The 20729-nt window shown below is 52.5% G+C and overlaps 11 protein-coding genes across 11 annotated transcripts; 6 read left to right on the forward strand and 5 right to left on the reverse strand.

Annotated features, from left to right (window-relative positions):
* Window positions 1–68: 68 nt before the first annotated feature.
* BKA78DRAFT_299673 (uncharacterized protein) lies at window positions 69–1358 on the reverse strand (the record flags this gene model as incomplete). Its single annotated transcript, XM_066887086.1, has 1 exon — window positions 69–1358. The coding sequence occupies one exon, from the start codon at window positions 1356–1358 to the stop codon at window positions 69–71; it is 1290 nt and encodes a 429-aa protein (XP_066740089.1).
* Window positions 1359–2987: 1629 nt separating this feature from the next.
* Window positions 2988–3494, forward strand: BKA78DRAFT_362158 (uncharacterized protein; the record flags this gene model as incomplete). The annotated part of the gene is made up of 1 exon (XM_066892459.1): window positions 2988–3494. One exon carries the CDS (start codon window positions 2988–2990, stop codon window positions 3492–3494), a length of 507 nt encoding a protein of 168 aa, XP_066740090.1.
* Window positions 3495–4942: 1448 nt separating this feature from the next.
* BKA78DRAFT_362161 (uncharacterized protein) lies at window positions 4943–5657 on the forward strand (the record flags this gene model as incomplete). The annotated part of the gene is made up of 1 exon (XM_066892460.1): window positions 4943–5657. A coding segment is annotated over one exon (699 nt), but the record flags the coding sequence as incomplete, so codon positions are not given.
* A 700-nt stretch (window positions 5658–6357) lies between these two features.
* BKA78DRAFT_356819 (uncharacterized protein) lies at window positions 6358–7557 on the forward strand (the record flags this gene model as incomplete). Its single annotated transcript, XM_066892118.1, has 1 exon — window positions 6358–7557. The coding sequence occupies one exon, from the start codon at window positions 6358–6360 to the stop codon at window positions 7555–7557; it is 1200 nt and encodes a 399-aa protein (XP_066740092.1).
* A 964-nt stretch (window positions 7558–8521) lies between these two features.
* Window positions 8522–9631, forward strand: BKA78DRAFT_299677 (uncharacterized protein; the record flags this gene model as incomplete). Its single annotated transcript, XM_066887087.1, has 1 exon — window positions 8522–9631. One exon carries the CDS (start codon window positions 8522–8524, stop codon window positions 9629–9631), a length of 1110 nt encoding a protein of 369 aa, XP_066740093.1.
* Window positions 9632–9815: 184 nt separating this feature from the next.
* On the reverse strand, window positions 9816–10663 carry BKA78DRAFT_46762 (uncharacterized protein). The gene has a single exon (XM_066893237.1). The coding sequence runs from the start codon at window positions 10497–10499 to the stop codon at window positions 9999–10001; it is 501 nt and encodes a 166-aa protein (XP_066740094.1). The 5' UTR covers window positions 10500–10663; the 3' UTR covers window positions 9816–9998.
* A 562-nt stretch (window positions 10664–11225) lies between these two features.
* Window positions 11226–12383, forward strand: BKA78DRAFT_257676 (aquaporin-like protein; the record flags this gene model as incomplete). Its single annotated transcript, XM_066885211.1, has 3 exons — window positions 11226–11406; window positions 11456–11883; window positions 11940–12383. 3 exons carry the CDS (start codon window positions 11226–11228, stop codon window positions 12381–12383), a joined length of 1053 nt encoding a protein of 350 aa, XP_066740095.1.
* Window positions 12384–12948: 565 nt separating this feature from the next.
* Window positions 12949–14714, reverse strand: BKA78DRAFT_362165 (aspartic peptidase domain-containing protein; the record flags this gene model as incomplete). Its single annotated transcript, XM_066892461.1, has 2 exons — window positions 12949–14602; window positions 14650–14714. Coding segments are annotated over 2 exons (1668 nt in total), but the record flags the coding sequence as incomplete, so codon positions are not given.
* A 520-nt stretch (window positions 14715–15234) lies between these two features.
* BKA78DRAFT_333755 (putative general stress protein) lies at window positions 15235–16343 on the reverse strand (the record flags this gene model as incomplete). Its single annotated transcript, XM_066890128.1, has 3 exons — window positions 15235–15552; window positions 15606–15920; window positions 15972–16343. The coding sequence occupies 3 exons, from the start codon at window positions 16341–16343 to the stop codon at window positions 15235–15237; spliced, it is 1005 nt and encodes a 334-aa protein (XP_066740097.1).
* Window positions 16344–16503: 160 nt separating this feature from the next.
* BKA78DRAFT_46811 (uncharacterized protein) lies at window positions 16504–17331 on the forward strand. The gene has a single exon (XM_066893238.1). It carries the CDS (start codon window positions 16625–16627, stop codon window positions 17231–17233), a length of 609 nt encoding a protein of 202 aa, XP_066740098.1. The 5' UTR covers window positions 16504–16624; the 3' UTR covers window positions 17234–17331.
* Window positions 17332–18320: 989 nt separating this feature from the next.
* Window positions 18321–20201, reverse strand: BKA78DRAFT_325921 (amidase signature domain-containing protein). Its single transcript, XM_066889397.1, has one exon. The coding sequence runs from the start codon at window positions 19899–19901 to the stop codon at window positions 18390–18392; it is 1512 nt and encodes a 503-aa protein (XP_066740099.1). The 5' UTR covers window positions 19902–20201; the 3' UTR covers window positions 18321–18389.
* Between the last annotated feature and the right edge of the window lie 528 nt (window positions 20202–20729).

Consider the following 20729-nt stretch of genomic DNA (forward strand, 5'->3'; position numbering starts at 1 on the left):
GCTTTTGGCGACTCCACCGCCCGTCCCAATGCCAACCCGCTGCCAACCGAAGCTCGTGTATATCCAACCTACCTAACGTGATAACGGAAGCAGTGAATCAACTCGTCGAGAGTTCTCTGCAAGCCAATCTCCTCAACCATCGTCTCAATCTTTCGAGAGCCCGATTCCTTGAAGATCCCGTTGAATATCGACCGGTAGGGCTCCCCTCCGTTTTGCTGTGGATCGTGGAAATATTGTTCCCACCTTTGACCACGGTCGAAGGCGATGGACTGTAGAGAGTCACATGTCTTGAGTGCTTCGAATAGGCAGACCCACGAAGAGGCGTTGTTTCTTTCCAAGAGTCCGAGTCGACAAGAAAGTCTGCGAAGGCTGGGGCGAAGTGAAGCAACGAAGCTATTGATTGCTTCTGGGTTTGTAGTTGCCCAGTACTCATCAATGGGTTCTTCTTCGAAGTCCAGCACCCCACCACGCAGGTGGAGTTCGGCCGGCGGATTGATTGCTTCAAAAAGCCTTTGGAGGTCTGTGACTCGCAGGTCAAGATTAAAGACGGTGAACTTTTCAATTGGCTTGCCGATAAGGTGCGCCTCGACATGCTGACAGCAAATTTGGAGCAAGCGCTGGTTTCTTTGGTGAATCTTGCAATACTGCTGCCAGCAGGAATCGTTTTTGCAGTGCAGTAGCTCCTTCGCGCTGCGATGGCACCTCGAGTTCGGCCGAATTTGAATTTCAGACGAAGAGTTGTCGACTGAAAATTTGCAGACGAACGAATCGTCAATGGCGACAGCCGCCTTGATAGGGTGAGTTCCAAAGCCACCAAGAAGATGCCGTAGAAGGGTGAAGTCCGACGGCATTATTTCTCCAATCAATTGACCAAAGCCGCCACGAGCTCGCTCATATACCAAGTGGCAGTTTGAGAGATTGGGAAGGATCGAGTGGAGCGGCTTGCTGGCCCATGAATTCGCCTTAATGTAGTCGTTTGGACCAGGTGGGTTTGGGGCATTCGGCGGCGGAGAACTTTCAACGTCTTCGAGGAATGTCTCAAAGTCCGTCTTGAGCAGCTGAAGCGTCGTGACCTGGCACGCAAGCGGACGTTCCGCAAACTTTTCTAGTGCGCGAATCTCCGAGGGAACGAGCAAGACACGGATGCGTTTGAGCTTGCCCCGATGATCCGCTTTCATGGTGTACGTGACATGGTTGTCCATCGCACGGGAAGCGAGGCGAAGATTTTGGAGGTCCTTGAAAGTCAGGTCGGTGCAAATGTTGTGGACTAGCTCGGTTGGCAAGCTTTCGAAGGGCGGTCGTGGATATGATCGTGAGCGCGAACGTGAGCTTTCGGGGAGCGATTGTGGATGCGCCATCTCTGTCGAAGATGCAAGATTGTCGATTATTGCGAAACTTTGCTGGCCAAAGGAGCACGGCGCTCTTCGGAAAGCGGAGCTTTTTTATTAAAGAAGGCATGGCCAATGTTGACTTTGAGTCAGACTTTGGTGAGTTTGTTGGGGACGAACGTGATGTTGACCGATCCGCGTCTATCCACAAATCATCGCATGCCCAAGCAAACGACTGGTCCTTGTGACCATACATACGCGCGAAGAGTTCCATGGTACTGCCCTGACTGGAACCCATCCCCCGGAGAACCGGAGGAGCGTGTGACTCTTTCGGAGCTGGAAATGGCAAAGAAAGTTGCCAAGCATGCTTTAAGCCTAAAATGGAAAAGGTCAAACCGGAAGTGAGGAAATCACGTGAAAGGTGAAGATGTAGTAAGGACATCGCCCCAGTCAAACGACGTCGAAGGCGAGAGAATGCCAACCGCAGAAATGCATCAACAGCGGAAAAGATTGGACAGTCCAAACACTTCGAAATCAACGAAGATGGTGAGATAAAGCGACGACGGCGATGGGAAAGACGATAATGGGCTCTGTCCCTGCTCTCTCTAGCTTGGTGGGGCTTTGAGGGACCTTACTGGAGATGTTTGATAGATTCCTGCGCCAATCCATCCACTTTCAACATTGAAAGACAAGCCACAGCAAGCATCAAAGTACCCTCGCGCTGCCTTGGAGTTGATATTTCCTTTGCAGCCTACTGCGACGTTAAGTAATGTCGAGTCTGCTTTTCCAGCCGGCCACTTACATGTAGCATGTCATAGCCAGTGAGTCGTCGGCTAGGCGGAACACGCCTAGGGGAGTGCACTGAGCAAAATCTTCAAGAGGCAGGTGCGTTGCGCAATCGGGTGTTAAGAAAACAACTTCATCTAGGAAGGCGGGGCCAGGACCAAGCTCCTGTAAGATAAGTTTGTATTCTGCGCTTATTCCGCAAGTGTTGCCCCAAGATGGTGTTCATGTGGTAAAAGTCGGCATGCACTTCGTCGATGCATCCTTGTTGACAAAAACTCAAAATCACCACGCATCTTGACCCGACCACCGACGCGTTTGTACATATCTACCATACACAGCTCAACATTCACCTCACCAAGTCGACAGCCTACCTCATCGTCCATCAAGAACCCACTTCTCATCAAGAGCGCGGACGTGCAATTGTGCAATTGTGCAATTGTCCAACGTCGGGTCTACCCTCCTAGTTCACGCGACTACAGCTGATGGCCAGTAGATGCCTTCTCCATCTAGTCCCCCATCCGACCCTCCGTCTCAACAAGTCATCATCGAGCCATCCGTCTCTGCGCGTGAAAGCATTCTCTACAGGCTTCCAACTGACTTGCTATGCCAAGTCCATCAGCAAATGGACTTTGAAGACCTCCAGAGGCTCCGGCTTACTAGTCGTGTCATGAATTTAAACATCGTCAGCAACAGCTTCACCTTCATCAAGAAAGGGCACCATCGCGTCAAAGCTCTCACCCTCACACTCGTTCCATCGGAGATTCGCGCGTTGGAACACTTTGCAAAGGGCCCGTTCGCAGCGGAGGTCACGCGTCTGACATTGAAGAAGACGGACTTTCAGACTTTCAAAACCTAGAGCACCTCCTCAGCAAAATGGTCAGGTCCCTAGAGCTGAGGGTGCAGGCTTACGAGCTTTTCGAATGCAAAATCACCGATCTCTCCATCCTTCCTGAGATCCAGATCAAGGGCTACATTGGGCCTCTTCAGTCTCATAACTGCGACATACAAGCAGCAACCCTTACAATATTCTGTTGTTACCTTCATGACGACTTTTTGAGTGAGCCGGTCACGCATCTGGCTCTCGACGAAACATATTTCGATCTCTTACACCTCCAAAGCATCATGACAGCTCTCAGTCCGCCGTCGACACTGGAGATCAACCATGGCCAATTGTGCTTCGATGACCTCATTGAGAACGACCTCCCTGTGACCAACAAACAAGCAATTGAGCACCTCGTCGCTATTCTCCGCCCAAATCTACATCGACTCAGATTGCGCCATGTCGCCAGCCAATTGCAATACGCAGACACTCGCCCCCACATGCCGCATCTGTTGAGGACGCTCAAGAAATGTGATAAATTGGAAGAGATTGACGTTTAGGACCAACACTTTGTAACCATGGTCCCTATAACGGATGAATTCACCAGTGACCATCCTCCTACCAAGGAATTGATTGCTCAGCATGGAATCCAGGGGTGTCTTGACCGTTTGGCCGACGAGTATGAAGCCGCGTGATGGTAGGCGACTCTGATTATTGCAGTCGCCAGTCTGAAGAGCTTGGCGCAAGGAGTACAAATGCGTGATGGAATCGGACGAAGTTGAGCGAAACCTTGACTGGGACCAGATTGTTGACAAGATATAAATGGTGTTTTGTAGGTACAGCTTTAGCTGAATGTCTATTTTCTTGGTTAGAGACCCGACGCGCTGGTGTATACGATCTGAGCGACTTGTGACCGAGTGATGCTTACCAAAATTTTCGGACCCAAAAAAGAGAGATCCATCTAGTCAGAGACGTGGATGAGGATACGGACGTCGCTCTTCGGTCGGTGTTGCGTTGTGGTCGATCCATGGATGATATAGTCGTTGGGGCAGCGAGATCATGTCCACCTGGTACCGACGGTACCAGTGTTGGAGCTCTTGCCAACTCAACGGATAGCATGCCATAGTATTAAAGCAGTTGGAACCCTATGTGTCGACGCGCAGCATTCTAACTACACCTTAGTTTCTTATTCCCATCTCCAACCATCGCCAATATATTACAACACCTCGCCGACGAATCTACTGGACATCACCCTAAATTCGCCTCTCAAAATGACCGAGAAAATCGAATCGCCTGCGGTGCAAGTCTCTGACCTGACCGACTTTGTGGAAAACGACGAAAGAGCTCTTACGAGTACTGCCGCTTCTGTTGAAGAGAAAGCTGATCTGCGACTTGCCTAGGAAGTCGCGGAACGACTCACACTCAATGAACATCAGACACCATTGACGGAAGCCCAGTCGAAGTACCAGAGGCTGTGTCCATTTACTGAGGTTCTCCCGACAGAACTGGTTGCTCTCATCGCGGAGAACCTCGACAAAAAAGGTTTGCTGGCCTTCAGGAGCACCAACCTGGAAATTGCGAACCGAGTCGAAGATGCTTTCAAAAAGAGCTTCAGCAGCGTCCAGTACAATCTTTAAAACTCTTTTAAGGTCTTGAAGGAATACGTCCGCTGCAGAGATCTTGGCGAAAGCAAATACTCTGATTATGTTCAGAGCATTACCTGGGTCGACAATAGTCTCCGTTCATTGTCAGGTGTGGGTCTGGTATGTCATCTTTCCAAGTGAACCAAATTCCGAGTTCAATTACTTACAAGATTCTTGGACAGAACTACTTGCGAAAGAGTGTGTCTCCCAGCTGCTTCAAAAACTTGGAATGCCTTACCTTCCGTATCGACTTCTCTTGGGAGGATATGAATGATTATGGCAACTCAGATTTGGACACAAACATCCCTGGGGTTTTTGAACGTTTCTAAGATCTGCTGGCCCATTTGGAAAGACCTCTCACCATCAGACTCGAAAAGCATGACGTTGTGTCATGCGAATTCCAATTGACACCTGGAAGGGGTACCACCGGAACGTTGGATATTCGAAACCTGGGAGATCGAGAGCGGATCACTGAGGATTTCGACAGAGTATGCAAGGAACCCCAACCAATCCCATGCTACTATGATACAGCATTGACAGTTATATACTCGGAGATGATGGAGTTCCTCTCACCAGTCAAAGTGCGGCTCTCCGGCATCGAGATGCGAATCGTCGATCTGGAGGAGCTTCTACGCAGCGCGGACGTGCCAGAAGTCTTGGAGATCAAGGACTGCGTCTTGCGATTTGACGGCACCGTCGACATGAACTGGGCAAAGTTGGATAACATTGCGTTTTCGCTGTGGACAAATGCCCGCCACGTCTCGTTCGTGGACATTAAAGCCACGCTTTATCAGTACAACTCATGGACACATCTGTTCAGCTCTCTCAGCGCTTCTAGCGTACTCGAGAGTTTCCGCTTCGAACGAGTCGAGAATGTGTTCTTCGACTGGGACGGCGATAGGAACCTCGATGATAGTACAAGATTGCCGGAAATAATTCAACAGGTGGGTATTCAACAGGCGCTTCTGTATATGGAGAAGTGTTACCGGCACCTGCAGTCAACATATGAATATGCCCCGGTGTCTGATGATGAGGGCGAGGCTGATGATGAGGGCGAGGAATGATTCCCTTAAGGCGTCGGTAGGTACGGTATTTGGATGGTTGTTTTTTGGCTCTTTTATCAATTCCACACAGATTTGTTGTACTGCTTTCTCATGAGAAATTGAGAAGTCCATGTGATTTAGAAGATACCAAAATCTGCGACGTAGTCCGCACTTCGATCGAGTGCTCTGTTTGCACCGAGGCGTGTCTGTTGAGTCCCTTCACTTTGGCTGACTTATTGTTTTCGTGCAATCTGAACAAGCATTTGGTGAAAGCTCAAAGTGTGAACATGGTGAGAATTTGATGAGAAAGTGTCGTGGTCTTGGCTTTTGTGCCGCGGCGTCGTGCTGGTCCAGCTCGGTTTGCCCAAAGCGGTATAGCGCTGTCACGCGGCGCGTCCTCCCTCGACGCGATTCGCTTGATTACTTTTGCTCGACTACCCACTCCACTCAACTACCACTCCACTCAACTACCCACGGCCTTTCAACTCTTCCTCGCCATACGCTTCAACTGCGACCTGAAACTCGACAACCCTACCATCATAATGCAACCTTCTCCCCGTTCCTCCACGCGACGACCGTCCGCCTACATTTGAAGCCCCCCTATCCCCGAACCGCCTTGCTGTCCGCACGTCCAAGCAACCCTTCGCCAACGGAAGCATCCTTCTTTCGATCCGACCGCAAACTTGGGTTGTTCAAAGCCTGCCATTCTCTCTGCCGCGTAATTCATCTGGTCGACCATGTCGAGCGATGCCGACACAGCGAAACACGCATACTCGAGTTTGGAGAGACTGCCTGGGGAAATGGTCTCCGCAATCGCGGAACATTTGTCATGCTATGATATTCTAAGCCTCCGGCTTACGAGCAAGAAGATGGACCACGAAATGGACCGCGAGATGAAGTGGGCGTTGGACGACCTGTGGCGATCCTCCGAAATGACGCTTCGGGAAATTCTACGCTTAAAGTGGCTTGGAGAGCGCAGAATCGCAAAACACGTCGAGTTCCTCGACTTGCAGCAGGTTCCATCTTGGTACTTCGCCAAAGTCGCAGACGACGTTGTTAAGGATGATTCCCTTCTAGGATGTCCACGCGGAGACGGCTTTGACAAGTTGGGCCTGTCACCAGATGAAGTCTGGGAGTTTTACAAGGACGGATTTGCAGAAGTGGCGAAACGGGCTTTGGAAGGATTTGAAAACCTGAAGTCTGTGAGTCTTCAGCTCTTGCATACTGGATCACCGACGCCCGAGCTGGATGAATTCGTCGGCCAGTATTCCTGGTGCCTTGAGGCCCTCTCATTTCTCCTTGGCGCTTTAAAACAGCCAGTCAACCTGAGTATCAACAGCGGCGCATTCTGTTGGGACATCAAGCCGCCACATGTCAACAAAAGAGTTTCCTTCGAAGTCGAATTCGACGGGCGGGGCGCTGACGATTGGTCGGGGGTCTTTGCCGTCGTCTGGAAAAACATCAGAAGCACAATACTGAGCCGATGCCCTTCCAGCCTTCGGCTCTACGACATAAGCCTGCAACGATCAGACGTTTGTAGCATGTACTGGCCAAAAGACGCTCCAGAGGTTCTGTCGCTTGAGAAGGTTCACGAAGACGAATTCGACGAGGACTCCGATTCCGATTCTCCCCTGGGCGCTTTGCAGGCTTTGGTGTCCCATCCAAGCCGTAATCTGCGCGAATTGTCGGTGGTCGGTTGCATCCCACGTTTTCCTCGTGTAGGATGGATATCTTTCTTCGAAGCCTTGAAGAACCACAAAAATCTTCAATCTCTCCGCTTCGAGAAGAATAACCGCGCTTACTTTGACTGGGAAAGCGACACAAAAAGGGACAACGGGTCTCGGCTGCCAGAAATCATCAAAAAGTTTGGCATGGAGAAGGCTCTGGACATGATGATAAGCGCGTACAGATACACTTTGGAAGAGGATTGGGGCTGAACGTGATTTCTCATCCAAAACGAAATCTAAGCGAACGCAAAGTGTCGGTGTTAAGATGCTGGGCGTGTTGACTGGACATGTTGTGGATACCTTTCCTCGAAGCCTTGAAAAGCCACAAAAACCTTTAAAGTTTCCAGTTTGAGGGTGTCGCAGCTGCCCGCTTCGATTGGGAAGACGATGAAAATTTGGACGATGGATCTCGCTTACCAGACATCATCAAGAGCTGGGAATGGAGAGGGCTTTGGACAAGATGATCAGAGCGTACCGAACGACTGCTTCCGGGGGCCTATGCCTGCGTGAAAGAGGGGCTTGCTGGACTAATTCAATCTGCATTGAAAATACTCAAGCAGGCAGCAGTAGCGCGTATGAGATTTGAAGCCTCTAGTGCAGCAAGCAAGAGCCTTGATTGACCTGATTGAGGACGTGGGGGTAGTCTAGCGTCAAAAACGCCTACTCAAACACTCGAACTTTTACCGATTGGAACAGTAGCATTTGTCATTCTGCCTGCAACTGTGTTCAAATCTGGACACCCAGGGCGGCTAGTTACGCCAATCCTTGCAAATCCGCGCATCCGTTCCAGTGTCACGCTGCAAGGGACAAACTCTCTGCATGACGCGTCCACCGCCTTCAGACGCGACAGTATGTAAACAAAACGAACGGCCAACGGGGACTTGAGGAAACAACATAGGACCGCGTGGTTCCTGCTTGATCCCGTTACAGCGGTGGGCGAGACATTCTCAACCGACGACTTAGGTGAGCGTCCGCATCTGCCATTAGTGAATATTGCGTCAAATTGCAGCAGGCACAGGAATTTTGGGCTAATTGCGTATCCGACTACCAGTCTTGCATAGGAGCAAAGCGCTTCGCATAGTCCCTGGCCTGTCTCGTCGCTCGTCGAGAACCCATCGCCCGTATCTTTCACACCAGTTTTCGCACACCTGTCTTGCCTTCCCGGACACTCACGATGCCAACTCAACCCAAATCTCTCGACAAAACCAAGCCCAATCGTGATACAAAGGCCAAGTCGATCACGGGCAAGCCAGGCAAATCCACTCCGCACAGGGTGACCAAATCTACGGCTAGGAAGACAACCAAGTCCACCAATCGCAAAGCATCATCTCCAAGTATGGAAAAACAGCCCGCAGGACTTGTTCGGCCAGAAGGCGGGAACATCAAAGGCCCGCTTACATGGAAGCAAGCAAGACTCCTCGTCGACCTAAGCCAGTCTCAATTCTCCAAGGAAGTACGGTCTCTCAATTTCACACAGTTTCCTTTCAATTCCTGGCGCAAGGATCTCAAAAAGAATCGTCAGTACGTCTTGGACACTTTCCCGGACAAAACTTTGACAAAGCGGATCTCCGGGAGCAACGACGAATTCCTGGTATTGGGCCTAATGCTTGGACAAGCTTTCAAAGGCTTTGAAAATTTGAAGTCGATAACACTGGACTTCAGCACGCCCAAACATCGGCCGTTGTCAGGTCTTTCGCAGCGGTCTGAACCCTTTTCTCATGCGCTGGGACAAATTGAGAAGCCTCTTCTGCTCAAGGTGTTCTACGAACGAGGTTTCTTTACACTCACTTGGTCCGGCAACAAAAGAGGCCAGGACGAGATCTCGATTTCGAATTGCCAGCCGAACAATGTCCCCTTCTGGCTAGACGGCGACTTTCTCGCAGGAAGGAGCCCCGCAATTTTCCGTGCTACTTGCCTAACACTAGTCGAACCGATGATCTTGGAACCCATGGAGATTGTGGAGTTTCATTCGGTGATTGAGAAGAAGCCCGCTGGCTTAGCGTGCGCAATCGACTACTCATTTGCCGAAAGCCTGCGAAAGCTCTCAATCATCAACTGCGAGACGGCAGACAAAAAGGACGACTGGAATTTTATGTTCAAAGCCCTGTTGTTATGCGGCCGGCTCGAGACTCTCCGCTTCCAAAGCGTGGGAGGAGTACGATTTGACTGGGATGGCGATGGAAAACTTGATGATGGGTCAAAGGTGCCACAGATGGTTGAGCAAATTGGAATGAAGGCGACGCTTCAAAAGATGATCAGCGCGTACCGCAATATTTACGCCTGAATGAGTCGCCCTGCCGCGATGCCGCACTTTCCTACTGTTTGGTTTGCGTTTTTGCAAAGGACAACTACCTGGTCGCAGTACTGTGGAGTCTCGACGCTCCTCAACGAATGGACGAAGCATGAGACATTAAAACCGATGCAGAGATGCCAAAGTACTGTCTGCTCAAGTACGGAAGTATCTACGGCAAAGAAAGTCGAGAACTTGGGCTGGAGGAGGTTGCTCCGATGTTTCTTTTCACGCTTTACGGCCAATCACTGGTCGAACGGTTCTGACCGGATCTTGTTGATCCACGCATTCTTTTCGAAATTGCTTATTCCGATGCTTGTTCGGTGTGCTCTACATTCGCTCAATGTTTCAATCAAATTTCTTACAGTCGCACCCATCTTTTTTGCCTGCCGTGGGAATGACGCCGCCGTCCAGACCGCCTCAGCCATGATCTGCGTAGGTAGATTTCTTCTGGCAACAGAAGGACACCTCTGGAACAAGAAAATAAGCGAAACAGGCAAGTCGCGAATCTCGACCCATTTCCTCTGCTAAGTCTCTTTGCAATGGAATCACATAGCTTCGAGAGCCAGCAAGCAACGACTAAGCGAGCAACCTTATCTACGCAAGGAGAACACGTTCGCTTGCCGTTGACAGCAAATCGTACATGCCTTATCAAGGTACGCACTGCACATGGCCAAGGCTCGGCACTATATCTTTGTTGCAGATTCCTTTTCGTACAGCCGGTGAGCATAGGGCTCGGCAAGAACTTGCTTTTTCTTATAAGTCTGCGACGAATGGTCTGCCAGAGACATCTTTGGATACGAAAGCCCCAAGCATAGTGCAAAAACATTGCCGGACGCGTGGCAACCCGGCAAACTAGCATTGGAGCATACGTCCGTCTTCTTCCCGCATTCAACACCAGCGATCACGCTGATTGCTTTCCCCCGCAAACTTCCCGATGGAGCAAGCCGCACCCCACTGCCGATCATCCGTTTTTCACTAGTTTCCTCCGACACGCCACCACCAAAGCCAATAGTGACCTCTCGCATCCCAAAATCAACTTCTATCCATCATAGCCGTGACCGGAAACACAGAGGTCCGTGGTGGCGCCAAGCGGGGTAGCGATAGAAGATTCCCTCTTGGCTAGCCAAGCACCAGAGTCGCTTACGAGCCGCATGGTGTGGTCCAATTATTCGAAGCGTCCCCTATGCTAAGCGTTAAGCCCACCGAAGCCAGCGTCTGATTCGAGGCACAGGCCCGGGTCTTCCAGGGCTAATGCATGTTGATACCGCCACTTTGACGGCCATCGTCTTCCATCTACTCCGGGTGAAACGGCGTTTCTTACGGCATGTCATTTTCACGAGACACAAACAACCTGGGAATAAAGGGCTGGACGATGAACGTGGTGTCGCACTGCAGCTGACCTCGCGCGACACGCGAGGCCCCGGTCTTGGGTTCAGGAACAAGGAGGATTGGTTGGAAAAGGCCTCGTCCGTGTTACTGAACCACGCCTTCCAAGTGAGATTGCTGCACAGCGTGCAGGATAAAGGTCTGCCAGTCTCCGCTTTTGGTTTTCTCTCCCCTCCAATCTTTTTCCAATTCTCCGATCATGAGCGACCTCCATCGGCTACAGACCCTCGAGGTCGGAGCGACAGACGCCGTCAAGAAGCACTACGCGCGCCATGTCATTGAGCGGCGGCCCGTCTCGCAACGCAAGCTCGACTTCGAGCATCGACGGCCGAGGCTGCTGAGAGAGTTGGCTGCGGAGGCGACTGGGGTATTTTTCTACGGTGCGTGCGCTGGTTACACAAAAGACCTTTTCCCTGATCCGTCGTCCAGTTTACCCCGGAGTCGCCGCAACGGCGACATTCTTCTTGAATGAGACTGAGCCAGCATTCAGCTCACTCTTTCAAATCGGTTGGGCGTACGCCGTTGGCATCGCCTTTGCAATCATCACCAGCGCTTCGACATCAGGGGGCCACTTTAGCCCAGCCATCACAATCGCATTTGCAGTTTGGCAAGACTTTCCATGGCGCAAAGTGCCTCTTTACATTTGCGCCCAAATCTTTGGTGCTTTTGTGGCCGGCTTGCTTCTGATGGGCCAATATCACGAACAAATCGCTCTCTTCAACGCGGCATCTCTGGCCAAGACGGGATCAGAGGTGTATAACGGCGGACCTGCCAGCATCCTGGTAACATTTCCTGGCGCAACGCAGAACAATCTGGGCTACCTGTTCATGATTGAGTTTTTTGTGGATTCTTACCTGGTAAGTCGCACAGATAAATGCCCCTTGCATGGACTGTGCCAGCTGAACTTTGCCAGGCAATGGTAATCTGGGCTTGTATCGATCCCGCCAATCCATTCATCACGCCTGCAGCCGCGCCCTGGGTCATCGGCCTTGCATACGGCTCCATGGTGTGGGGTTTCGCCGACATCTCCATCTCGACCAACCTCGCCCGCGACCTGGGGCTGCGGCTCGTCGCCCTCATCTTCTACGGGCCCGAAACCTTCACGTACAAGAATTACTCCTGGATCGCCATTCTGGTCAGCATTCCGGCGACGCTGTTCGCCACGTGCTACTACGAGCTGGTGATGCGAGACAGTCTCGCCAAGTTGGGGACGGGGCGCGCGGTACACGAGCACGGCGACGAGGGCCTGTCGAGACATTTGAGCCGGACGGGGATCATTGTGCTGCCTGATGGGGGGCGCCTGCATGTCAAGACCTCTTCTACGGACAGCGCAAACGACTTCAAGGAGATTGTGTAAGCTTTTTGGGTAGTGGCTTTGGTCGGCTCTGCATCAGCCCAGTTCACGTTTTTCTTTTGCATGTTTTAGACCAGTCGGTTGTCGGTGGTTTTGTGCGAACTTGTATCCCATCTACTACATACTATGATCCCCTGATCTTGAAAGCCTTGGTGTTTCGCCGGCAGCCTCAACTCTCGACAACAGCCCTGATCACGCCACATTCTTTCACCATCTAGGCCTGCTCTGCTGCTCCACCAAAGAAGCAAGCCGTACGCTCCGCTGTTTCCGCCCAAACACTCAGCCGAGGCCTCCAAGAACCTTCAACCGCGCTATCCAATCGAGAATGTGCGACCCCATTTCATCTGACCTCAGAAGCGTGCCTGTCAATATTCTCAGAGTTTTGTCCAACGTTCGACCGATTCTTATCAATGACGCCCGTGTCACGTACACGGGGAAGCCGGGAGGGTTCCAGCATCGCACAAGACTGTTCCTTGTCCAACGCGAGCAGTCGAAAAATTGGCACGGAGACAAGTGACAACACCATCCTGAACCTCCCACAGCAGGCGACAGGAAGAGATCAAACTGGGCTTAGCCCCACCCAACCGCAAGCCTTGATCACTTCTTGGGGCTATCCTATTCAAGTCTGAGGGGACGGAAGGGGTTTTCGTGATGGGACCGGACGGTGGAAGGAGTCGCCGTCAACAGTGGCCGGCAGCTCGTACAGCGGTATGCTTCCCTCCAGCTCCGCATCTTGCCCCGCAAACGCCATTTCATTCGGCTTGTCTGGACAGGGCATCTCTTTGCGGTCCACGGTGCTCAGCTCCACACACGGCCGCCCGGTTCCATCGAGTTCCGGTTTGCCCGGCTCCTCGGCTACTGGCTGCGGGGGCTTGAACGGCCAGCGGCCCTTGAGTTTTGCGAAGGCGAGGTAGCAAGACGTAGCCAACGCAGCGACGACGGAAATGACGATTCCCGTCACGTCGGCGGCGGTGAGCGCAGCCGCCCCATCATCAGTCGCATTGCTCGGGGCCTGCACGATGCTGACCCTGGACTCGGCGGTGCTGTCGAAGACGGTCTGCGAGAGGTTGAAGAACTTGCGGTCGAAGTCGGCAAAGACGTGCGTCTCCTGCAGGAACACGCGTCCCAAGACGACCGAGTTTGCGTCGTTGGATTGCTTGATTGCAAAGTATCGCCGCGACTGAGCGGTTGAGTTGATGATGGAGCCGTTGGGATACTTGAGCAGCGGATAGCTGGCGTTCAGCGCAAACGCCGCGTATGGGAACGGGAAGTCTCCGCAGTGAGTCTTGCCGCCGTTGTAGCTCCCGCAGACTGTGAAGATGATGCTCGGGTTGAGTGCCAGCAGCCTGCTGTGCAGGTCGTCCGGTATGAAGTATAAGTCAGAGCCTGAGTCGTAGGACAGGTTGAAGACTCTTTGGAATTCGGAGCAGATGCTCTTTTCGACGTACAGGTAGGGCAACGCCGACTCGATGGTGGAGAGAAAGCTGACGTTGGAGATGACTTGATTCTCTATCGTGAGTCCAGTGACTTCAATCTTTTTGATTTGTACCACAAACGTCGTGTTGGGCATCATAGAGATTTGGACTGAATTTTTTGAGTTGAACCGGGAGCTGTCGTATCCTGCAAAGATGAGATTTGCGGAGAAGTTGCCTTTGCAACATGAGCGCTGTGCAGTGGAAATTCGCGGGTCAAGGGACTTACGGTGATAGGCTCCAGCAGTGTAGCTCCACGAGTTTCCGGCGATCCGTCCTGTCTTTTTAAGGCCATTGAAGAAGGTTGGATATGAAGTGCTCATGTTCGCGAGCCGAGAAGGATTCGGAGAAAGGCCGAAGACCCCTATCCAGTAGTCGAAAACCGCTACCATCGCCGTGATTTGTCCAGACAAGAGTGGCTGCGTATTATCCGATGTGAGGCCCACTGTTTCGCTTCCGAACTCGACAGTAACATCAAGGTATCCTAGACCAGAGCTTCCACCGTCCACCCCAAAAATACCGTAGTACGTCCAGTCACTGCTCTGGTCGGCATCAAACACGCCGCCACGTGCTTCTAGACATTGCTGGGGCGACATGAAAGTCGGCGCCTCTGATTCCGTAGGGCATCCCGATTTGTCGATTGTAAACAGCGCGCTAACGGAAAATGCGGGAAGCACACGGATATGCTGAGACTGGTCCATCGAGCCCAGTCGGAGACTGAATGAGGACCAAGGTCCGTCATTTCCATCCCTTACTTGTCAGTATCCCATCCGTGAAGACGTTGTGAAAGACCTTACCACTGACCACTTGGCGAGAAAGTTATCGGTGCTGGCAACTGGGCCAGGGTCAAGGGGTCAAAGACGAACAGCAACAAGAAAAATGAATATCGGAATTGCATCTCAAGGATCCCGTGAGGAAAAGCAAGACGTTGGTGTCTTGGAGTCTAGAAAAAAGGCAGAAGGTTGTTGAAGTGTAAGTCGGATCTCCACTTCCCCTCTTCGTCACACACAACTGACCCCGCCGTTAATGAGGCATTCTTTCGCTTCGTTTCAATACTACAGCAGGCAACATGTCAGCATCTGTACACCCGCTTCGATTGCCGGCATGCATTCGAAATTTCCTCTTCGCGCTGCTGCTTAGTTGCTGTTTTCTTCACCTCTCAGGGTTCTCATCTGACGCAATGGCGATGTGAGTGAGGTTTATGCTCACGGGGAGAATTCGTGCCTATTTTACGGATAGATGTACGTCCCTAACTCGTAGCTCTTTTTGCTGACAGGTGTGAGGTGGCTCCCCTATTAGAAAGTGTGAGAATCAGCCATTCATGTTCCAGGGTGTATAGTCTGTCTCACTGACCTCGACCCACAAGCCTCCTCAAGAAACACTCAGTGGATATACTCCATCCCGCAATCGCCCATCTGTTCAAACATCTCCCTTCTCCTACTTTTCGCGAGCACCTCCTCAACTCGCTGCTGATCCTCATCATCCAGCGTCCATCCGTACACCTTGAGATTCTCGCTCGTGCGATCGCTGATGCCCAGCCGCGTGCCCACAATGACAGCGCCAACATACTCGTGGTCCAGCACCCAACGCGTCGCCACATTGGAGACCGACACGCCGTGCTTGTCGGCGATGAGCTTGAGCGCTTGAAGGAGTGATTGGAAAAGCGACCAGCCGCCCCACGCCTCGATTTCTTCAAAATACTTCGCACTCATTGTCAGTGCATGAATTCTGTCCAGAAAAGGGAGATGCCCACCTTGCGATGACTCGGTGTCATACCGTCGCTGTAAATCGCTGGCACCGGCTCACCCAGCCACTTGTCTGCCAAGAAGCCTCCACACAGCGTGCCGTACGTCAGCAACTTGACGCCATGCTTGGCGCACAAAGGACCCATATTGACCGTCGGACGGGAGTCGATGAGTGAGAACTGGACTTGATTCGTCACGATGGCAATGCCCGCATCAATGGCTTGCTCCATTTTGGCGGTATCGAAATTGACGGCGCCGAGAGACGAGACGCGCGCGTCGTTGTCGAGATACTGGAGGGCTTTGAGGTGCTCTCCGTTCGCGTACTAGGGCACGTGGTCAATTGCGCAAGGGAATGAGGAGCACGGCGACCGTACATGCTGTATGTAGAATTGACACAAATCGATGCCATCCGCCTTGACGTTTTTCACTCGCTGTGCGAGTGCAGCATCCATGACTTCAGGCGTCGGATCGACTTGTTCAAAGAGGCAGATTTTTGTTGCGCAATAGATCTTCTCCTGGCCTGCGTACTTTGAACGGAATCGCCCAAACAACAGCTCCGCATCACCATAGTGGTCGGCCATGTCGTACGCGGTGAATCCAGCATCGACTAGCGCTTGGAAGTGCTTCTTGATCTTGGAGAGCGGAGCCGAGCCCCACAATGGACTGGAGCATTGCCAGAGGCCCACGAACAGGCGTGGGACCGTGTGGTTGCCGATTTGGAAGGTTTCGATTTTGTTGTTAGACATGTTTCTGTGGTACGGAGGGCTTTCCTTTGCAAAGCTCATCGCAGAGCTGAAGAAAGCATTTTGATGATGACACCTCGTAGTTGGTGATAGGAAAGATGGAGTAGCTGCCGCGTCCCGTGTGGGGCTCCCTTACCCGCCTCCGCCTAGTGCAGACCAATCATGCAAGCTCCCCACTTCTGATTCCGCCATGCTGTGGTGTTATATCTCGCCCTTTGTTGTCAAACACCTTTGCGGTAGCGCAAACTTACAAAGAAGAGTCTTCGAGCAACTTGGTCGACAACATGGCTGAAAACAAACCATCGGCCGCGGCCAAAACATCCCACGTCAACATGATGGTCGACACGGTGGTTGCGAACCTTCCGGCCGAGGGCTTGCGGTCGATCATTCGCAGCCAACTGGCCACAAGCCCAGCATTCACACCATTCTTCCTTGAAAACGCGCAGCGATACCTCCGCGACACCAACAGGACTGCGGAAGGCATCTTCGAGTACATCTCCGACTCTTCCGGAACACCCCGCCCACTCGCAACGGCAAAGTTTGATGACTTTCTGCGGAGGATTCGCGCAATGGTTGGAAGCGGACTTGTGTTCGATGCAATTCCACGAATCAAGGAAATCCTTCAGAAGGCTTCAGTGCTTGACGGCTGGGACGCAGGATCCGAGCATGCCGAGGCGCTTGTGGACTGCTTGTCCCAGCTGGAAGGGGACATTGTGCAGGGTGTCACGGCAATCCAGAAGGTCCAAGTTTCGCGTCGACTGACCGAGGGAGAGAGGGATCTGGTTGTGCAACTTGCCGAGGAGCTGAAGAAGTGCAAGGCACTGGCGGAGCAAAAGGACGAGGAAGATCTTTTTGAAAGAGGTCTTGAGGCCGTTGAAAGCTTGTTGGACTAAGCGCGCGGCATTGGAACCACAGAGGCTCTGTAGCCACATCAGCAGTTTCGCAGGAAAGCTTTAGGATCAGTGAATCGGTACCTGCATTGTTTAGTCAACAACCGTACTCGCAACACCGAGATCCGCTCACTACGTTTGAAGTTGCTGTGTCTGCGGGAGTATCAAGGATCATCCATATCCTTGGGTAGTGCTGCACGTCAGAGAAACCTTGCTGCCGCGGGATAACCAAAAAAGCTTGATCCCTCGTCTTGCGACAACATCTCCTCCAACGTCTCTTCCAGATCCAAATGCCCCGAACGCTCTTCTGCCCGAAATCGTTGCCTATTCCGTCGAGCCGGCCGAGTTACGGACGAGTTGAAAACCTGGGGTAGGTGACGATACGGGCGTCGCGTACACGGGGCGCTGCCGCCTGACCAGCAGTTGGATGCCGTACACTCTTGTTGTATTGAATATGCACCCGTATCATTGGCTTCAAAGACCAACCAAGGTCGAGACACGGACGAGCCGGCGAAGATCATGAAAAGGGTCCTTCTGTAGCCGTCCACCAAGCAGCGGCGTTTACCTATCGTGTGCGGCATGAATCATGGCTGGGCCAAAAAAATCCAAGCCACTGGAACGTGGAGCACTTGTCGCAAGTCGACTGCGATGAGAAAAGAAGGGATTTAATTGACTTGAGCATCGGGAATAAGAGATGTTCGGCTTCGACGATTCAGAAACCAAAAGCACGACTGAGTGAGGATCTGCGCAAGGCCAACGCTCTGGCCGCTGTAGATGATCACCTTTGGAGAACGTCATCCTATCCGGTCCATAGCGCTTCATGGGCGATTTCGAGGCATCATCGAAAAAGTTTGCTGCTCTGAGCTCATTTGAGTCTTGAAACACGAGTTTGACAAGGTCCAGTCTGCTGAGGCGAGAAATAAGAGGCGCGGAGATGCGTCAAGCTCCAAAAGGCGATGTGGTCTCGATTTGGTGGAGGTTGAGAAGAAATCTGGAAGGATTTGCGGAGGAGAAGACGTTCCACAAGTCCGGAACGGATGAATAAGCAGCTATCTACAACCACACATCTTCCAACGCCGCCTTTGACTCTCCACAACTCCATCTACCACGCCGCTCAGTCACCCAATCGGCATCAGCTCCCTGGACTTCGTCATCCGCTCTACTTCCCATCCCACTTATCGAGTCCGAGACCGCCGACCTCCCACGCCGCCGCCGCCTTGATGACGCTCTCCTCATCGAATCTCTTGCCAATAATCTGCATGGCCACCGGCATCTTCGCATCGCCGTCCTCGGCCTTGCCCCATCCCGCCGGCATGCTCAGCGCTGGGTGACCCGTCACGTTGAATTGGCAGGTGTTCAACGTCGAGCCGATCGCCGGCTTCATCTTGTCCTCGACCTTGGCATCCAGCGACGGATGCTGGCTGTGCATGCGCGTAATGACGGGCGTGATCAACACATCAACCTCGGCCAAGGCGCGGTCGTACGCTGCGCGCAGCTCGTGCACATGCATCATGGCCTTGGCTGCCAACGAGGCTCCGTCTGGCCGCTCTTGCAAAAGCGTCGCGTTGAAGACCATGTTGGCCGAGGCTGGGTTGTGGCGATCCAAGATGTCAAATGACGACTGTGACAGCGCCGGCGGCGTAATGTCGGGGCAGGGATAGCACAGCAGCGGAGGAGGCATGTTGCGCATACCCAGAGAAGCGATACCAGCGCGGGTTGCAATGGTCCAGATGGAAGGTCCCAAAAGGTGCTCGGGAATCGAAATGTGGCTGACGGATGCGCCAATCGACTCGAATTGCGAAATCGCTTCCTGGATGATCTTGAAAATCTCGGGGCTCAGGTTTGGCACAGCGAGCGACTCGGTAATGACTCCAATGCGAAGACCCTTGCCAGCGGCTGTGGTGGTCCATTCTCCAGCAGCTTGTTTGGTTTGTTTGAATGATGCCAGCTGTGCAGAGTAGTCTGGCACCTTTTCCCTGAGCGGCGTCTCGGGCGTGCAGCGCGGGTCGATTCCGTCGTATCCCGCAACGACTCCCAGCAACGTTGCGAGATCCTCCAGGTTGGTTGTCATCGGGCCAGTGTGGTCGATCATCGGGAAGAGGGAGAGAATTCCAGAGTATGGTACCAAGCCATGGGTAGGCTTCATTCCGTAAATTCCAGCGTACGCTGATGGCAAACGGATGCTCCCGCCTTGGTCGCCTCCAATGGCCATGTCGACGCCCTCTCCGAGCTCTTCATCAATAGACGGCAGCCCATGCCGCTTGCGCCATTCCTTGACTTGGTTGATACCCACCAGAGCTGCACAGCCACTTGAGCTGCCACCAGTGGTATAGCCGCGTGCCCATGGGTTGTGGATTGGACCCGTGAACGAAGTAAAAGACAGAGGCGACATTGAAAGATGCTCGCAATTTGCGCTCCCGCTTACTGTCCCTGCAGCCTCCAGAACGCGCTTGACTACAACGGCATCAATCTTGGGAACAGGATACTCAGACTTGCCCGTCAGGATTTCTGGAGTGGTTCCGCCGGTGAGAGGCACCCCGCCAATGGACACATTGTCCTTGAAAGCGACGGTGCGGTTGTCAAGCCGCTTGTCTTTGGGAGATGGCGACTTGATCTCAGCCTGGAATCTTGTCAATTTCGTGACTACAGAAATCGCGCTGAAGAACGACATACCCGATGACTCCAGCCGTTAAGGGGATTCGGCTTCTGCTTGAACCATTGCCTGGGCAATGTTTCTGGCTCAATCTGGAGTCTTGGGTCCTCGTACTCTGGGAGATCCGCAACTTGCTGCGCCGTGGCGTCCAGCCCATTCAGCAGGTGGCGGTAGTAGTCTTCCTCGTCATCGGGGATCTTGACGTTGTGCTTTGCAGCAACTGCACGCAGCCGCTCGATGTCAACTATGCTTTTTTGTCAGCCACCAATTTGCATGCTCTATTCATTTCTCAAACATACCCGTAGCAGGAGCGTTGCTTAGAAAGACGACCGACATGTTTCCAGATGGTCTTGGAATTCCAGATTACCCTTGAAGAATTGCACTCCACAAGCCGCGTATTTGTTCTCGTCTTCTGGCGCTATCTCGACCCAGTCTCGGCTTCTGGTTGCACAAGCCACGGTCGTCGAAACTCGCGTGTCCAGATATGCGCGAGGAGTGGGGGCTGACCACAGGATCAACAGTATGGGGAATCCGTGCAGTACCGGTAGGTCACCTTATCTATGGGTTCAAACTGGCCGACCTATAGATACGGACCTCGTGGGTTTGTAATTCGAACGTTCCTGAAACTGATCTTTTGTGGATAGACACGTGGGCTGCAGTCTGCCACATTCAAAGTCGATGCCGAACAGTCAGGGAGTCTTCATCAAGAAGTTCGACAGAAACAGTCTATATGCCCTTTTTGAGTTAACGGTCGAATACGACCGGGTAAATTCCCATTTTGGGCATTCCTTACCAGCAGGACCCTGACAGCGTGTGGAGAGCCTGGGGCTGGAGGCCTGAGGCCTG

Source organism: Phyllosticta capitalensis (assembly GCF_038381095.1).
Source record: "Phyllosticta capitalensis strain CBS 128856 chromosome Unknown BKA78scaffold_11, whole genome shotgun sequence".
Taxonomy (NCBI): Eukaryota; Fungi; Ascomycota; class Dothideomycetes; order Botryosphaeriales; family Phyllostictaceae; genus Phyllosticta; species Phyllosticta capitalensis.

What these genes read in the sequence shown, in the direction of transcription:
- BKA78DRAFT_46762 (XM_066893237.1), bottom strand. Translation starts at nt 10,499, where the DNA reads ATGCTAGTTTGCCGGGTTGCCACGCGTCCGGCAATGTTTTTGCACTAT.
- BKA78DRAFT_46811 (XM_066893238.1), top strand. Translation starts at nt 16,625, where the DNA reads ATGGCTGAAAACAAACCATCGGCCGCGGCCAAAACATCCCACGTCAAC.
- BKA78DRAFT_325921 (XM_066889397.1), bottom strand. Translation starts at nt 19,901, where the DNA reads ATGTCGTTCTTCAGCGCGATTTCTGTAGTCACGAAATTGACAAGATTC.